The 18,168-nt window shown below is 39.3% G+C and overlaps 1 protein-coding gene across 17 annotated transcripts in view; it reads left to right on the plus strand.

Annotated features, from left to right (window-relative positions):
• Positions 1 to 18,168, plus strand: part of FAM168A (family with sequence similarity 168 member A) — a 204,900-nt gene that overhangs the window by 35,520 nt on the left and 151,212 nt on the right. For 6 of the 17 annotated variants that reach the window (XM_072610916.1, XM_072610920.1, XM_072610926.1 and 3 more), the window contains exon 2: positions 2,015 to 2,078. The exons of 10 other annotated variants lie outside the window; for them this stretch is intronic. In XM_072610916.1, the coding sequence (XP_072467017.1) occupies positions 2,070 to 2,078 (9 nt within the window). In that variant the 5' untranslated portion in view covers positions 2,015 to 2,069. Of the gene's footprint in view, positions 1 to 2,014; positions 2,079 to 5,145; positions 5,215 to 18,168 lie in introns of all 17 variants that reach the window. One more of the 17 variants, XM_072610911.1, reaches the window with a different exon arrangement.

Raw genomic sequence — 18,168 nt, forward strand, 5'->3', positions numbered from 1 at the left:
AAAATAGTGGTAGTAATACTTAGGCTTTCTATCTCATAGGGAGGTAGTATTACTTTAGAATTAGGAAAAATTGTCAGTCATTCTGATGTTTGATTTCTGCAAATTCAAATACTTTGACTTTTGCTTACATTTGTATATTAGAATTGTTCATTTTTCATCCAAATATGTTGCTGCATATTAGGTGTAGCCAGAATGCTAGGTTTTGAGGTGTCATACAAGACGTTTCATACCTCCACTAAAGTCTCTCATGTCTCATCTTGGTTTGAGGATGACCCTCATTTCTCCAGCGAAATGGAAAGGGTCTGAGCATCATAGTTTTAGAGTTAGAAATGCCATAGAATCCAGCCTCCTCATTTTACAGATTGTGGAAATGAGGCCTAGAGAGGTAAAGTGACATGTCCAGATTTCACACAGATAGAAAGGGGCAGAGTTGGGGTTTGAGACCAGGTCAAATTCATTGCTCTTTCTGTTGTCCCTAATTGTTTAGGATCCTGTGGGTAAGTGAGCAACTAGGCAGTGAGGTGGTGTACTGGGCTTGGAAGTCAGGGACAGTTAGGTTCATATTTAGCTACAGATGCTGTGTGACCCTGAGCAAGTCACTTAACCTCTGTCAGCCTCAGTTTCTCCATCTATAAAATGAAGATAATGATAGATAGGTTTTTTTGGAGTAAGATTAAGTGAGATACAGGCATACTTTATTGTGCTTCGCAGATATTGTGAGTTTTTACAAAAAATTTATTCATTTATTTATTTTGTTTTGCAAATTGAAGGTTTGTGGCAGCTGTGCTGGCTCTGCAGTCAGGAAGACTTATCTTCCTTAGTTCAAACACAACCTCAGAAACTAACTGTGTAACTCTGGGCAAGTCACTTAACCTTGTTTGCGTCATCTGTAAAATGAGCTGAAGAAACCAAGAAAACCCCTAATGGTTATGAAGAGTCTGACACAATTGAAAAATGGTTCAACAAGATTGGTGTCATTTTTCCAAAAGCATGTGCTCACATCATGTCTCTGTGTCACATTTGGGTAATTCTTGCAGTATTTCAGATTTCTTCATTGTCATTACATCTGTACGTCTGTTATGGTGATCTGTGATCACTCATCTTTGATGCTACTATTGTAGCATCATAGACCGTGCCCATATAAGATAGTGAACTTAATGGATAAATGTTTTGTGTATTCTGATGGCTCCGCTATATCAGACTTCTCCATCTCTCTTCCTCTTCTGGGGCCTCCCTATTCCCTAAGACACAACATTGAAATTAGGCTAATTAGTAATTGTGCAGTGACCTCTAAATATTCAAGTTAAAGGAAGACTCAGTGGATGTGGCAGTCTTCGTTGTTGTCTTAAGAAATTGTCATAGTCACCACCCTGATTGGTCAGCAGCATCAGCATTGAGGCAAGACCATCCACCAGCCAAATGATTATAATTTGCTGGAGGTTCAGATGATGGTGAGCAATTTTAGCAACAAAGTATTTTTTTAATTAAGGTATGTACATTTTTTAGACAATACTATTGCGTATTTAATAGACTATGTATATAATAGATACATAACTTTTCTATGCACTGGGAAGCAAAAAATTTATGTCATCTTGCTTTATTGTGATACTCGCATTATTGCTGTGGTCTGCAACTGAACCTGCAGTATCTCCAAGGTGTGTCAATATTAAACGTGCAGAACACTTTGCTCTAAAGCATTGTATAAATGTGGAGTATTATTATTATCAAAGCATGTCACCCAGGAAGCAAGCTAAATTAGGACCACTAGATTTGCCACAAGGTCATGATTTTTTGGGCTACATCAGTCCTCAGAGGCTCATTTATTAAGTAATAGAGGGATTAGAGGTTCAGTCTCTGGAGGGAGGACCTGCACTGGTGAAATCATTGACCCTTGAACTGCTGAAATGACAAGAACAGTAGTTCAGATTTACAGAGGGCTTTGGGCTTAAAGGTACTTTCCTTACAGCAAATCTTTTAGGCAGAGAAGATACTTTTTATTCTCCTTATTTTACAGATGAGGAAACTGGTTTAGAAGAGGAAAGGACTGCCAGTGGTCATGTGTCTTGTAAATGGTGAAGGTGAGAATCCACTCCAGGCTTGGAGGCCCTCCAATAACAGTCTCCTAATTCTACCCCATCGTACCAGGTGCCCCACCATAGTCTCCTGGTAAATTGCTGGTACAATTTGCTTAGTGTTTAGCCCAGCCATGCAATCTTAACTATTCTTTCCTGACCCACCTTATCTTTTCAGCCAAGCACCAGGATAGTTTTATAATCTTTTACCCAAGATAGATGACATGCTCACCATAAACTTTTCAGTGATTTAGTTTATGCAATTAAAATTTTTGACATCAGCCAGTAATGATGTGATAATTTACCACTTACTCTCTGTATGACCTTGGGTGAATCATTTGAATCTTTTTGAGCTTGTTTCCTCATCTGTAAGGTGAGGATAATAATAGTACTTATCTCCAAAAAAAGGGGTCCTCTTGACTGAATATATGAAAAATTGGAAATAGACAAAGTAAGACATTGACCCTCACATTTCTTCCACATTAATAGTTGCCGATATTAGCCTTAGTGAGATCAAAAAAGTAATAGCAAGTGAACCCTTGATCTCCTTGCTAGGTTCTCAGATATGCAACCAAGGACAGCACCAGTTTAGTGTACAAGCTCATTTATGAGGCTAATTTGCATGATAATTTACATTTATAGACCCCCTTAAGGTTATATAGGACACTTACAGCACCACTGTGAAAGTAGTTGATGCACATAATATTCAGTGTTAAAAGGAGGAAACTTAAAAGGAGAAGGCTCAGAGAGGGGGAACAGGGAAGGGAATAAGCATTTGTATAGTACCTCCTTTGTGCCAGGAACTGTGCTATATGCCTTACAAATATTAATTCCTTTAGTCCTCATGACAACTATAGGTGCTGTTATCCCCATTTTACAGTTGAGGAAACTGAGGCAAACAGAGTAACCTCTGACTTACCTAGAGTCACTTGTCTTTAGCAAGAATTTGACTGTTTTCTTGCCTCCAAGGACTCTGCATTAAACTAAGAGACCTCTGAGATAATGGGTGTGAAAGACTTCATGAGGGTGAACAGAACACAAATATAAGCTATTATAATAATGATTTACATCTGCAGAAACATCCATTAAAAACACCTCCCCCCCTCCACTTGTCTTTTGCTAGTTTATACACCAAGTTGGAGTCCCTTCCCAGTAGGTGCTGACTCTCTTAAAGAGCAAAGAACTCTGGGATAGTCATTTTCAGTCTTCAGTTCAAAGCCTTAACACTGCTACTGAATTTCCTGTATGACCTTGAAGTAAACATTTCATCTCCTTGATTATGCTTCCTCACTGCTAAAAATGAAGGGTTAGATTAAATGATCATTTATATCCCCCTAAGCGCTAACATTGCATATTGAATGAATAAAGCATTTATTAAGTGCTTACTATGTATAAAGCCCTGTGTTAAGTGCTGGGGATACAATAGAGAGCAGTCCCTGCTCTCAAGAGTCTCCCATTTTAAAGGACAAAAAAACCCGTGTGGCAGATTTCAACTTCAAGCTGGATGGAAAGTTCCCCACTTTAGGGTGTAGTGGCAAAGCAAATAGTAATGCTTCCTCCTTGGTGCCATTACCATCAAAATCCTGTCAGTTTCTGCTGTTGAGCCATTTGACAGTGCCATAGATATTTGTAGAAAGAACTTTGTTTTCTAGGTCTTCAAAAGATGAGGCTGTAGCATATGCAGGAACAGTTGCCAGGCTGCATCTTTATGAATTACTTTTTAGGATGATGGCTGAGGGCACTTTCCTAGAAGCATTGCTAGTGCCAAGGTTCTTGGTTCCAGAATTCTGGGCTGTCTCCATGGGGTTATGAGGAGAAATGATGGTCAAGGTGGTGGGCATGGTTTGACTTGCCTGATACATGCTGCCTCTTGTCTCTGGATGATTTGTTGTTTCAGCTAGGCTGATTTGGTTGTCCTTTGGGTGGGTGGATGGGAGTGGTTCCTTGGATTGCTTGGCTCCTTTGCCACACTGATCGTTTTCTCAGATGATGGCTATGAGGGCTGGGCTAGAAGCAGGACCCACAGGGCTCTGGGGGGTACTGCCAGTGCCAGGCATCTGTCTTCTTAGTAGCAGTTGGGCAGCAGTTGTTTGTGGTGATGAGGAAGGTGGGCCTCTTCTCCACAATGATTTCTCCCCTGTGGGGGCTGGTCTGGAAGTAGTTCTTGTGACTTGGGAGCCATTGGTATTCCTAAGACTCTGAAGTTCAAGGTCCTGGGCTGTCCCCCCACTGGGATTTGAGGGGAGATGGAGGTCAGAATGATGGTGGTGGTAGTTTGATTTGCCTGGCACATGGTGCCTTCTGTCTTTCCCGCAGAGTGTCCTGCTGCTTCAGCTAGGCTGGATTGCCTGTTCTTCTCAGTACTCAGTCCTTTCCCAGCAATCTTTGATTTACAACCCAGTCTCTTTCAAATCTGACATTGTACATTTTAAAACTCTTTTTAACACTAATGTATTATAATAATAATTCCGGTTGCTGTCATGCTATAGGGTTTACTAAGAACACATCTGGAACATCTCTGCATGTTAGTATATTATCCCATTTTATAAAAGAAACTAAAGCGCCAGAGACTTAAGTGATTTCGTCAGGGTCCAATATCTTAGTGTCAGAGCTAAGGCTCCAATACAGGCCATTACAGCCCAATACAGACTTTAAGACAGCTCTTTATTATTGTGCCTTATATTCTAAGGTCTCTTCCAACACTGATTGTTTTTGTGTCATTCTCCAAAAGTGGCAGCACTAAAAGCTGTCATAGAAGAGACCTTCAGGGACTGACTGAATAGTAAACAGTTCAACCTGAGGTTTGAACCATGAGGTTCAGTGCAAGTCATGAGAGATGTTTAGACAGGGTAGTAAAAAGGAGGGATTCAGTATGTGTTGGATTTAGAGTCACAGTACCTGGGTTTAAATCTTGGCTCAGTGTCATTTACTAGTTGTATGACTTGGACAAGTTCTGTCCCTTCTCTGTGCCTCAATTTTCTGCTTTGTAAAATGGGGAGGTTGGACCAGTTTTTCTGATTCCAAATCTTTCCACTGTACCGTATTGCATTGGGGCCTTTTTTCTGTCTCTTAGGTGTGCTGTGATCTCTACTAACACTGTGCTAGCAGGAAGACTTCTGCATACACACTTGAGGACTTAATTGTAGGTAATCTTCAGCAGGTTTTTTTCTTCCTTTGTAATTGGTTTTATTTGTAACATCTCAGTCATACAAATGGTGTATTTCCTAAATGGAAAATCCCTTGAAATTTCCAGCTCAGTCAATTATTGATGCCTCTGAATGTTGCAGTGAATTTGTTTTAGGGTTTTATGCATTTGAAGAAATCTCTGGCACAGGATTTTGGCATTGGCCTGGTTTGGCTAATTCCTCCAGAAAGATAATGACCATTTATTTTTTAGTGCTACAGATTACTGCTCTGTGTCTGGCCTTTCTCTTTCTTTTCTGGGCTTTGATTGGAATAGCTATTGTAGAAAAGAATTTAAGCACATCTATTTTATTTGATTGTTAGAGCAGTAGAACACCTTCCTTTAAAGCAAGTATTTTGAGGGTCACTCAACTGGAGGTATGGTGGGAATGGGGTAGCGTATTTGTTGAGGATGTTAACATTTGAAATCTTGAATTCACACTTTCTAGGAATGTGTGTACTAAGAGCAAATTGTGACTCAGTTGGATGATAATTTTACTCTAAAGTATGTGTGACACTTTGATAGAGAGATGTGTTTCTAAAATGAGGAGGCTGATTTTCAAAAGTCCGATTTGAATTGGTGGCACACTTTCTATACAGGAAGAACACAAACAAGCTTTGCATTTCTTTTTTATATCTACTTCTTGGGAAGGCCTAAGAATGTTTCCCGAGGTAGGGGGGAGTACAGTGTAGGAGAAAGAGTAGGAGGAGTCTGGGAAACTGACCTCTGATCCTGGAGAGCCTTCAGGCTAGGGGCTTTTTCCATATTTTTACTTTGTATTCCCAGAATCTAATACAGATTTCCATAGGCCGTTGTAGTCCCAGTATCATAGCACTGGGAAATGTTGTTACATTTGTCTCTATAGATATTCCACGATTCCCATGATAGCCAATTGTGGGGGTTGTCTTCAACCCAACTCTAGTTACTCTTGTCTCCCAGCATTCTCCTCCTCAGCCCCCACCCCCAGCTATCTTCTCTCCCCACTTCTGAGTTGACATCATCCGTGGGGCAGTTATAACCTAATTCTAATAGTAGCTATGCAGAAGCCATTGGGCAGGTTTCTCCACCCAGCATTCTAGACTAGGCCCCTGCCCTCATGGCTGTGACAGGTGCTCCTCAGGGGCAGATGGGTTTTGCCCTATGGTCAGTCACTGGTGAAGAAGAACACTGCTCCTCTTTTTGTTTTAAATAGGCCAGAATGAGTTGAACAGAAATGGATGATATATTATATCCAAAAAAATTACTACATTTTCTTCCAAAGTTATTACTTTTTTTTTTTTTTTGCAAACCAATAGTATTTTTTACTTATTTGTATCAGTTTATTTATTTTCTGGTTTTCAGCATTCACTTTTATGAGATTTTGAGTTCCCAATTTTTTTCTCTCTCTTTTCCTCCCTCCTCCCCTCCTCCTCCCCAAGAAGGCATGCAATCTGATATAGGCTATACATATACAATCATATTAAACATATTTTCACATTAGTCATGTTGTGAAAGAAAAATCAAAACAAAAGGGAAAAATCGGGAGAAAGAAAAAACAAAAATAAAAAAAGAGAAAATGGTATGCTTTAATTTGCATTCAGACTCCGTAGTTCTTTCTCTGCATATGGAGAGCTTTTTCCATTGTGAGTCTTTTGGAATTAATTGTCTTAGATCATTGTATTGCTGAGAAGAGCTAAGTCTACCAAAGTTGGTCATCGAACTTAGTTGTACTGTGTACATTGTTCTCCTAGTTCTGCTCACTTCACTCAGCATCAGTTCATATAAGTCTTTCCAGGTTTTTCTGAAGTCTGCCTGCTCATCATTTCTTTTTTTAAAAATTTTTAATTAACTTATTTGTTTTCAGTTTTTAACATTCACTTCCATAAGTCTTAAATTTTCTCCCCCTCCCACCCCAAGATGGCATGTAATCTTATTTGAATTCTACAAATACATTCTTTTTTTATTAATTAATTTGTTTTCAGTTTTATACAGTTACTTCCATATATCCTAGATTTTTTTCCTCCTTCCTCTCCCTTTCTCCCCCCTCCTTATCCCCTCCCTCCCTGAGATGGCATGCAATCTTATATAGGTTCTACACATACATTCTTTTTAAATACATTTTCACATTCGTCATGCTGCATAGAAGAATTAAAACGAATGGGAGAAACCATGAGAAGAACCAAACCAAACCAAAACCACACAAGAGAAAATAGTCTACTCCATTCTTTGTTCTGATTCCTAGTTCTTTCTGTGGATGTGGATGGCACTTTGCCTCAAGAGTCCTTTGGGCATATTTTAGGTTCTTGCATTGCTGTCAAGGGCTAAGTCTATCAGAAACAGTCCGTGCATACTGTGGCTATTACTATGTACAATGTTCTTCTGGTTTTGCTCATTTCATTCAGCTTCGGTTCATATAAGTCCTTCCAGGCCTCTCTGAAGTCTTCCTGTTCATTATTTCTTATAGCACAATAGTATTCCATTACAGTCATATACCACAGTTTGTTCAGCTATTCCCCAATTGATGGGCCTCCACTCAATTTTCAGTTCTTTGACACCACAAAAAGAGCTGCTATAAGTATTTTTGTGCATGTGTGTCCCTTTTTGATGATTTCTTTAGGAAGCATACCTAGTAGTGGTATTTCTGGGTCAAAGGGTATGCACAGTGTGATTATCCTTTGGGCATGGTTCCAAATTGCTCTCCAGAATGGTTGGATCAGTTCACAACTCCACCAGCACTACATTAGTGTTCTTATTTTCCCACATTTTCTCCAAAATTTGTTGTTTTCCTGTTAACCAATCTGGTAGGTGTGAGGTGTCTCCTCAGAGTTGTTTTAATTTGTATTTCTTTAATTAATAGTGATTTAGAACATTTTTTCATGACTATAGATAACTTTAATTTCATCTGAAAACTGCCTTTTCATATCCTTTGACCATTTATCAATTGGGGAATGACTTGTATTCTTACAAATTTGACTCAGTTCTCTGTATATTTGAGCTATGAGGGCATCATCAGAAATACTGTCTGTAAAAATTCTCAGCTTTCTGCTTTCCTTCTAATCTTAGTTGCATTGGTTTTGACAAACTCTTAAAGGAACCACCATTCTTCTAGCCAAATGTTCCCAATCTCACCCTGGATTTCTCACTTCCCTCACTCCACATGTACAGTCAGTTTCCAAGTCGTGTCATTTCTGTCTTTACAGTATCTTTTTTCTGCTCACATAGTTGCCCTCTTAGTTCCAGTCCAGTCCTCTCTCATCTGGACTAATTTAAGAGCCTCCTGCTTGGTCTTCGTTCTTCAAGTCTCTCCCTTCTCCTTTCTGTCCTCCACCCAACTTCCTAAGAATTCTCCTAAAAAGCAGGTCAGACATGTCACTTTCTTAGTCAGTAAACTCCAGTGACTCCCAGTTGGCTGTAGGATCACATTTCATCATTATTTCATCCTATTTAGTTAATAGCTTTGTGTTGTCTCATAATGTACATAATCATTTATATAGTAATAATAAATATGAACTATATTACCATATTCCCTTAGTAATGAATGAACATGAATCACATGTATATGATTTATAGATAAGTAAATTACAAATAATGGGTTGCATGCTTTTTTTTTTTTTTTTACTTTTCAGGGGAATGTAACAAAAAAAGTTTAGATTATGATTGACCAAGAGGCTAAGTGAACCAAAGCTTACATCTGTTTCAGTTACACAGTAACTAGGTTAATGGAGCTAGTCATCCACCTCACTCATTCCAGTATTTCTGAAGGAATGTAGGGGAAGGTTGTGCAGTATTTTTCTCTTAATCAGCAAGTATGATACATTTTCACCAGAGAAAATGGGATGGCATATTGTTCAGGTTGACTGGCTATGTAGGAAAAATCAAGTGAATGAAGAATAAATGCCCTTTCCACAGACTATGATAAGTGGTTGGATGAAATTCTTAAAACCAGTCTATTAATACATGTTTCTTGCACAGACATTGCAGATAGAAAGTAGACTGGGCACAAAATGAAATTGAAGAAGGAAAAATAAAATGAGGGGGTTGGAAAAATTATTTCATACTAGTTAAAAAAATAGAAATGTTGATCCGAGGAATAGATTTGGTACACAACGCACAGAAGAAATGAACATTGTAGCCTAGTGTTTGATACACACAGACCTAGCAACTGGATAAGCCCTCATCATTTGACAAAAACTGCCAGGAAATGTAGAGAGCAATCTGGTAGAATTTAGGTATAGACCAGCATCTCTAACCATATACTGTGATGAACTCCAAATGCATATATGCCTTTGATATAAGGACATATCATAAACAAATTAGAGGAGCAAGGGTGAAATTCCTGTTTAGATCTATGAATCAGAGAAAAAGTTCATTACTAGAGAGGGTATAGAAGATAAAATGGACAGTTTTGATTGAATTGAATTTAAGTTTTTGTACAAATAAATGAGAAAGGAAAAAGTTAACTGAGGAAAAATTCTTGCAGGAAGTTTTTCTGATAAAAGTCAAATTTCCTAAACTACCTTATTCAAATTTATAAAGAACGTAAACCATTCCTGAATCAATCAGCAGTCAAAGTATATGTACAGGTAGTTTTCAAGGAAGAAATCAGAGCTATAAACTGTCAAATAAAAAAAGTTCTCAAGCCACTAATAATTAGAGAAGTGCCTTCTCCAGTAAGTATCTGATGTAGGATTCAGACTTGGATCTTCCTGACTATAAGCCCAGAGTCCTGGCTGCTTGACCACTGTGCCTGTCATTTGTTATTGCTCCCATTTGTCTTTTATTTTATGCTTAGTAAATGTAAAGTATCATTAAGTGTGAATAGTGGTTATTATGACAGCACAAAAATGCAGCAATCCAATCAAGCTTTAATATAAAAAAAGGGTGGCGCAGTGGATAGAGTTCCAGCCCTGGAGTCAGGAGGATCTGAATTCAAATGTGGCCTCAGACACTTGACACTTACCAGTTGTGTGACCCTCACCAAAAAAAAATTAATTCACTGTTCTTATGTGCCATTGAAATAGTAGGGGTACTGAGAGGGATGATACTGACCTTGTTTTCAAGAATCTTCCATTCTGAAAAGAGCCAAAGACATGAATAGCTGTGACACAGGGGAAGATGAGACAAGTGCAAACAGGAGGCCCAGGCAGAGTCCTGTGAGAACTTTGAGGAAGAAGAGGTCATTACTTAAAATAGTATGTTTATTGCATTTTAAGCCCATAAAGTCTTCTGTGTATAGAAATGGATATTGTTCTTATTTGCAGCCTTCACCACTAGGCAGCCATCTGGAAAGGTACAGGATAGTCTTTTTCAAACTCCAAGGTATTCTTTTCCTCTCTTCCTTTCTCTGGGGGTGAATTAGAGTAAATGGACTACCATCTTTGTCCTTTTATATCTAGCTGTAAGCACTGGCATTTCTGTAGTGGCTTAAGGCAGCAAGCAACGTGGCAACTGTGGATTTCTAGCATACTGGGCCAAGAGTTGGGAAAAGCTGACTTCAGATCTGGCCTCAGATACTTACTAGCTTTGTGACTCTGGGCAAGTCATTTAACTATTGTCTGTCTCGTTTCCTTACCTGTAAAATGGGGATGATAATAACACCTATCTCTCAGGGTTGCTGTGAGTATCACATGAGATAATAATTATAAAAGTGCTTAGCTAGGTGGTTGACACATAGTAAATGCTGTATAAATGCTAGCTGTCATTAATAAATCCCATTCCTTTAGCACTTAGAGATTTGAAAAGCACCTTCCTCAGGAAACTGGGAAAACATTTTTGTAACAAGTTTCTCTAATAAAGGCCTCATTTCTCAAATGTAGGTAACTGAGCCAAATATATAAAAATAACAATCATTCCCCAATTGCTAAATGGTCAAAAGATAGAAACAGGCAATTAACAGAGGAAGAAACCAAAGCTATCAATAGTCATATGAAAAAAACTCTAAATCACTAATAATTAGAGAAATACAAATTAAACAACTGTGAGGTACTACCTAACACTTGTCAGATTGGTTAACATGAAGAAAAGGAAAGCAATGAATGCTAGAAGGGCTGTGGAGAAATAGGGAAATGAATACATTGTTGGTGACATTGTGAACTGGTCCAGCAAGTCTGGAGAACAATTTGAAACTATGCCCAAAGGGCTATAAAATTGTGCATACTCTTTGATTCAGCGATACCACTACTAGGTCTGTATCCCAAAAGGATCAAAGAAAAAAGGAAAAGGACATATATATTTATAGCAGTGTTTTTTTTTTTTGTGTTGTTTTTTGTTTTTTTTTTTTTGTGGTGACAAATATTAATTGGTCTTATCTGCCGCCCTGCTTTACAGGGCTTTTTCTCACAATAGCCTACCAGAAAGTTTCATCCTTCTAGGTTAGACTCTGAAAAGAAAATAAGCTGCCACTTGAGAAGGATATATCAAAGGGATTTTGAAAAATGTTTTATAATTGGCTTAGTAAATTATCTTGGTGTTAATGTATCTATCATCATTTAAAACTTAGGAAATAAATAAATGTCTCCTATCTCACTTTCATTATGTTGTACTGATTAAAAAACAGAGAGAAACTCTTTGCATACACCCTGTGGCAAGGGAAGTAGAGGGAAATTCATTCCTTAATGAGAATGGCATCCTTAAAAGAATCTTATTTAAAAAATGTATTACAATGAAAAAGAGATATGTCAGCAATCCAGGAAGAGTGAAAACTAGCTCAGTAAAAACTGTAAATTGGTCCCAGCCATTATCATTTTTGATCTCTGTAACTTGCTTACTGGGAGCTTAAAACATCTGGTTTTTCTGTTAATCTTTTAAAACCCAGTTGGTGGATCTTCCAGGGAAAAGAGGTAATAAAACTTGAAATATGGCCACCAATCTTCCTAGCCCATGTTTGAGTTAATTGAATGCAAACTTAAGTGTTTTTGGAAAAACCGAAAGGAATTAAATGTTGCTGTCAACTCTCTGGGACTCAGCTGAAGCCCTATGCACCTGTTCCTGCCTTGGAGGAGGTTTCCTCTATAATTAAGAGCTCCTCCCTTATGCTTTTGCTTCACTGACGGCCTCGGGAACCTGGTGAAACAGTGGAATTCTCTTAATTGCATATTCATTCTCAGAGTCAGTGATGCTGATTGAGCCTTGTGGCTCTGCATAGGCCTGCCCTGCTTTCCTCTTGGGCCAGTTTTATTGTCCTTTGTTGAAAGGTGAATGCAATTCCTCATTTGGAGAGTTGAAGATCTAACCTACCTTCTGTTTAACACAGACACCATTTCATTCAAAGACATTTGTGCTTCCAAAGACCTTTGAAAGTTCAGCAAGAAAGACCAGAAAATAGTTTTGGAAAGGATATGAGAGGTCATCTAATCCAGAGGTGTCAAACACGAGGCATCACTCTCAGTTCCTTTGAAACCAGATTAAAATGTAATTGGGAAGTGTTTTTAAAAATAAGTAAAAATACAATGAAACATAGATAATGTTAATATCTAGTTTTCTAAGTTAGTGTGTGGCTGGCAGGGGTCTTTATGTATGGTTTAGTGGCCCTGTTTCTATTTGAATTTGACACTGCTGACACATTTGCTGAGCACTGTCTGTGCACACCACTGGGCTGGACATTGTAGGAGGTGCAAGGCCTAATGAAAACATGATTCCTGCCCTCTTAAGCCTGCATTCTCATAGGGAGACAAGTTAGTAATTCATATACAGTTTTTGCATGATATGCACAGCAGAGAGGCATACATTAAATTCTGTGTGAAGTTGCATGTCTTTACTAGAAGGAGGGATAGGAAAGTTTTCATGGATCCGATAGTGTTTGAGATGCACTGTATTTGATGGGTGTGAATTGAGTAGGTGGCTAGAGAGGACATTCCAGGATTTCCATTTCTTCTTTGGTGATCAAATTTTCCTTGATCCTAAGCACTGCTTTTCTGGGAAGTGAAGTTCTACTTGGAGGGCCTTAAGTCTTTTGTCTAGCTTGCCTTTTTACATACCTGTTCTTGTATTTCAGACAGACAGACCCTCCCCCCCCCCCCCCCGTCCCACCATGGTGAATAAAATATAGTATTATAAAATCCATTTATTTTTCCTTAATTTTGTTTGATAAGTTTGACAGTTGGCACCTAATAAATGTTGATTGGATGCCTCCATAGCCAAACCACTGACCCTTTTTCTCTCTGTATTTTCTTTTGTTGAGCATATTATTTTATTATTATTATTTTTTGAAGAAATGCATCTATAACCAATTCATTTCTTTTTTTAACCTCTGAGGTGAGGGGAAAAACAAAAGATAACAGTTGGTGCACAAATATACAATGGAAGACTCATAACTGCCAAACATTTTAAAATTACTTCTTAAAGTTGCTGTAACAGTGAGATGTAGCAGCAATAGCATGAAACCTTAGACTGAGATAAAATTTCATAAAAAAGCAAGTGTGTTTGTGTCTGTGTGTGTGTGTGTGTGCCTGGGAAAATGTTTGTAAGAGAGGGATGGAGGGGGGAGAAGGGAGGTGGGGGAGGAGTGAAGAGAAAAAGGGGGAGAGGGATGAAGGATCTTGTTCAATTTGATTCAACATCTGAAAGTGCTCCTGCTATCTTAGCAAATAGCTAGTATTAGTGGTGATGCCCAGGCATCATTTTTGGTAATAAGCTAGGACAGTGATGCAGCAGTTGAGCATATTATTTTGAATGTGTTGTTAGCACATGGTCCTGATGCTTATTAATCTGTCTGTGAGGCTTGGTCTGTTTGTGCCAGCTGCCTTTCAGCTATTTTTAATTATTCAGGCCTTTGTAATGCTATTTAAAACTTCCTTCCATGTTTTTAGTTTCTTCTTTAGCTCCTCCTTTGTCTTGGTTTCCACCAACTGGCGCCTGTACGCAAGTGTACTTTCCTTGAGTGAGACTAATTCTGGAGACATAGCTGTGGACTTGCACAAGTGGGTGGTATTGTTTTCTTTCATTCTGGAACTCAAATATTATATCTGGAATGTCCCTGAGAAAGGACTTAAGACATAGAAGGTCAGAGTTTGGGCGGCAGGAGGACTTTCAAGGACTTTTTATCCAACATTGCCCTTTTACAGATGAGGACACTGAATCCCAGGATGGGAAGGGACTTGCCTGGTGTTGCTTAGGTAGTTAAGTATGGGAATGGGAATCCAAGTCTGTCTTCTGACTCCAAGAACTTGTGTGCTTTCCCTATTAAACTATAGAGTAGCCAAGTCCAGAGCTAACTATTTCTGACCCTTCCTTCCCTCCATCATAGGAGCAGACTGTGGTAGATTATATCCTTTAAAAAATAACTTGCATTTCTATAGTGTCTTCTTATGGTTTACAGAGCTTCCTCCATAACAACCTATGAGGTAGTCCCAATGTATATTTAATTACTTTTTTTTAATATGTGGAAAATATCAAGTGATTTACTTGGATACAGTCTCCCAGCTAAGAAGTATCATAGCTCTGCTTCACGTTCAGATCTGAAGAGCATCTCTTTTCATTCTTTGAGGTACTATACTGTTTGTTATAGTATAACAATAACAGAACTTGGAGACAGAGGACCTGAGTTGGCATTCTGCTTCTGTTACTTACTAAAACTGTGTTACTTTGAGCAAGTCGGTGAAAATCTCTGGGCTACATTTTCCTCATTTGAAAAATGATGGGATGGATTAAATGATCTCTAAGATTCTTTCTAGCTCGAAAGCCTGCTGTTTAAAGAATTAGATAAGGAAAAGGTATGGAGAGGCATGAACAGAAATCACATGGAATATTAGCCAGCAACATTTATTAAGGGCTTACTATGTGTCAGGAAGTGTGCTAAGTGCTGGAGTTACCAAGAAAGACAAAAACCAGTGCTGGCTGCCATGTATATTACTGGGAACATAGAAGTTACATACAGAGCAGATGGAAGGTAATCAGAAAGGGAAGAGATCAACAGATAGCTTAGGGGAGGGAAGGATTGAGAAAAGCCTGCTATGGAAAATGGGTTTTGAGCTTATTAAAGGAAGCCAGATAAACCAACAGGCAGAGGTGAGGTGGTAGAACATTCCAGGAATGGTGCTAGCCAGTGCGTGGAATGCCATGTGTGAGGAGAAGCAAATGTGTGTGTAATAAAGTGTGGGAAGATGGGAAAGATAGGAAGGGCCCAGGTTATAAAGGAGCTTTAAATTACATTGTATTTGATTTGAGAGGAAATAGAGATGTACTGGAACTCATTTAACAGGGCAGGAGGAGGGAGACATGGTCAGACCTGTGGTTCAGGAAGGTTACTTTGGTAGCTAAGAGGAGGGTAGATTGAAGGGGGAAGAGACTTGAAGCAGAGGGACTAGGTAGAAGGCTATGACTATAGGAGAGAGGATGAGGGCCTGAATTAGGATTGTGGTCGTATGAATGGACAAAAGCACTGGTGGAGGGAGAAAAGCCACTTGAGATTGAGATCTATGAAAGTAAATTCTGGTGGCGAACTCTGTATGGCAGCCATATCTACAGAGAAAGCTTCTGGAAAACTGATTGGAAAACCTAGAATAAGTTTGATGAAGCATCATGTTGAATGCATTTTAAAAAATTTTAAATGCTTGTTTTGAAACAAGATCCTGTGCTGAATTCTAGGGATCCAAAGATGAAGCAGGACATGGACCAAAAAATGAGGAAGACAAATGCAAAAGCAAATATAAAATAAATTTGAATATACCAAGTGTGTAAGTGAGAGGTCTGGAGTGAGAGAGAAGAAGAACAAGGAGGAGGAGGAAGAGGAGGATGAGGAAGAGAAGAGGAAGAGGAAGAAGGAAAGAAGGGGAAGGAGGAGGATGAGAAGGAGAAGAAGAAGAGGAAAAAGAAGAAGAGGAAGAAGAAAGGAGAAGGAGGAGGAGAAGAAGGAGAAGGAGAAAGAAGAAGGAGAAGAAGAAAAAAGAAGAAGAAGGAGGAGAGGAAGAAGAGGAAGAAGAAGGAGAAGGAGGAGAAGGAGAATAAGAAGAGAATGGAAAGGGAGAGAGATAAAAGTGAATAGAAAGGGAGAGAATGAGGGAGAGAGAAAGGGAGGAAGAAAGAGATAGGAGAAGAAAAAGGGAGAGAAAGAGAGGAGGGAAGGAGAGAGAAAAGAGAATGAATAAACATTTATTAAGTGCCTACTGTGTACCAGGCACTGTGCTAAGTACTGGGGATACAAAAAGAGGCAAAAGGCAGTTCCTGCCCTCATGGAGCTCACAATCTAAAGCGGGAGACAGTATTCAAACAAATATAAGCAAAGCAAGCTATCTGCAGAATAACTAGGAAATAATTAATGGAAGGAAGGCACTGGAATTAAGAAGACTTGGGTGTGTGTGTTTGTCCTTTGTTGCTGAAGAAGACCATGCCATCAGAGAAATAATGACATGACTTGTACTTGACTTTTGTTTTGAGTGAGGGAGGGCTGTGCAGGTCAAAAAGAGTTGGGAAGGCTTCCTGTAGAAGGTGGGATTTTACTAACATTTGAAATCTGTTGTCTTTGATTCTTCCCACTCCCTCATGTCCATAAGTTTCCAAGTCTTGTTCTTTTTATCTTAACACATCCTTTCATATCCTTTCTCTTGTCTTTACTTGTGAGGTATGGGCAGCTAGGTGGTGCAGTGGATAGAGCACCAGTGCAGGAGTCAGGAGGACCTGAGTTCAGATCTCACCCCAGACACTTGACACTCACTAGCTGTGTGACCTTGGGTAAGTCACTTAATCCCAATTGCCTCATCCTGGGTCATCTCCAGTCATCTTGAGGAATACCAGGTCACTGGATTCAGATGGCTGTGGAGGAGAAGTGAGGCTGGTGACCTGCACAGCCCTCTCTCACTCAAAACAAAGTCAAGTGCAAGCCATGTCATTATTTCTCTGATAGCATGGTCTTCTTTGGCAGTGAAGGACAAACACACACCTCTATGAAATTTTCTCTGGTCTTCCCTTCCTCCCCCAAAGTGGTTCTTCCTTCTGCTCACATTTTCTTGGATGAAGTTATCTTAGCCTCTCCTTTGGTCCCCTGCATTCTATTTTCTATTACAGTTATGTGTATATTTGTCATATCTGTCCTGAAAGATTACAAACTCTTTGGGAACTTTTGCGGGGGCTTTGTATGCCCACTGCAGGACCCTATGAGGTGGAAAGGGCTTAATCAGTATTTATTGAGTTGAGTCTACCTTTGTTAAACTCCTGCTTTGCTTAAGCCTGGGCATTGTGGGGAGATACACATTGGCACCATTCTTGCCCTTTCAGCTCTCATCTTAGCAGGAATGAGACACTGGTGAGTACAAAAGGCAGAATGTGATCAGGATCATGGGGAGAGACAGATTTGTGATTTGGGGAGCTCAGGGAAAAAGAAGTCATCATTCATCATCATCATTACCATGCTGTGAAGGCCTTCAAGTTCATGCCATATGAGAAAACACTGAAGTAACTGCATATATTCCCTGATGCTCAGTGCCTAGAATACAGAAAATCGAAGGGGACAAGATAGCTGTCTACTGCCTTCAAGCATTTGGAAAGGGATCTAATGGAAGAAGGATTTGATTTGTTCATTTTGGACCACAGAAGATAGAACTAGAAAGGATGGGTGGAAGTGGCCAAAAAACCAAACCAAACCAAACCATATTTAGGCTTGAGATGAGGATGACATCCCTCCTAATTAGAGCTAGCCAGAGGCGTGGAGTGTGCTGCCTCTGAAAGTCACTGGATTCCCATTGCTTAGAGTTCTCTAAGCAAAGGCTTGAATGGTCACTTGTTGGTCATGTTGTAGACCAAAGAATTGTTCTTCAGAAAACCCCTGAGGTCTGTGCTACCATCTGAAATTCTATGATAGTCCAACCCCCTTATTCAGCTGATGAGGAAGCAGGCCCGTAGAGGTGATAATAAGGTGATAATAAGAAATAAACAGGAGAGCTATGATTTGAACCCTAAATAGGTCTGAAACGAATATTCTTTCTACGGTATTCTTTAACT

This window comes from Notamacropus eugenii, chromosome 5 (genome assembly GCF_028372415.1).
Source record: "Notamacropus eugenii isolate mMacEug1 chromosome 5, mMacEug1.pri_v2, whole genome shotgun sequence".
Classification (NCBI taxonomy): Eukaryota; Metazoa; Chordata; class Mammalia; order Diprotodontia; family Macropodidae; genus Notamacropus; species Notamacropus eugenii.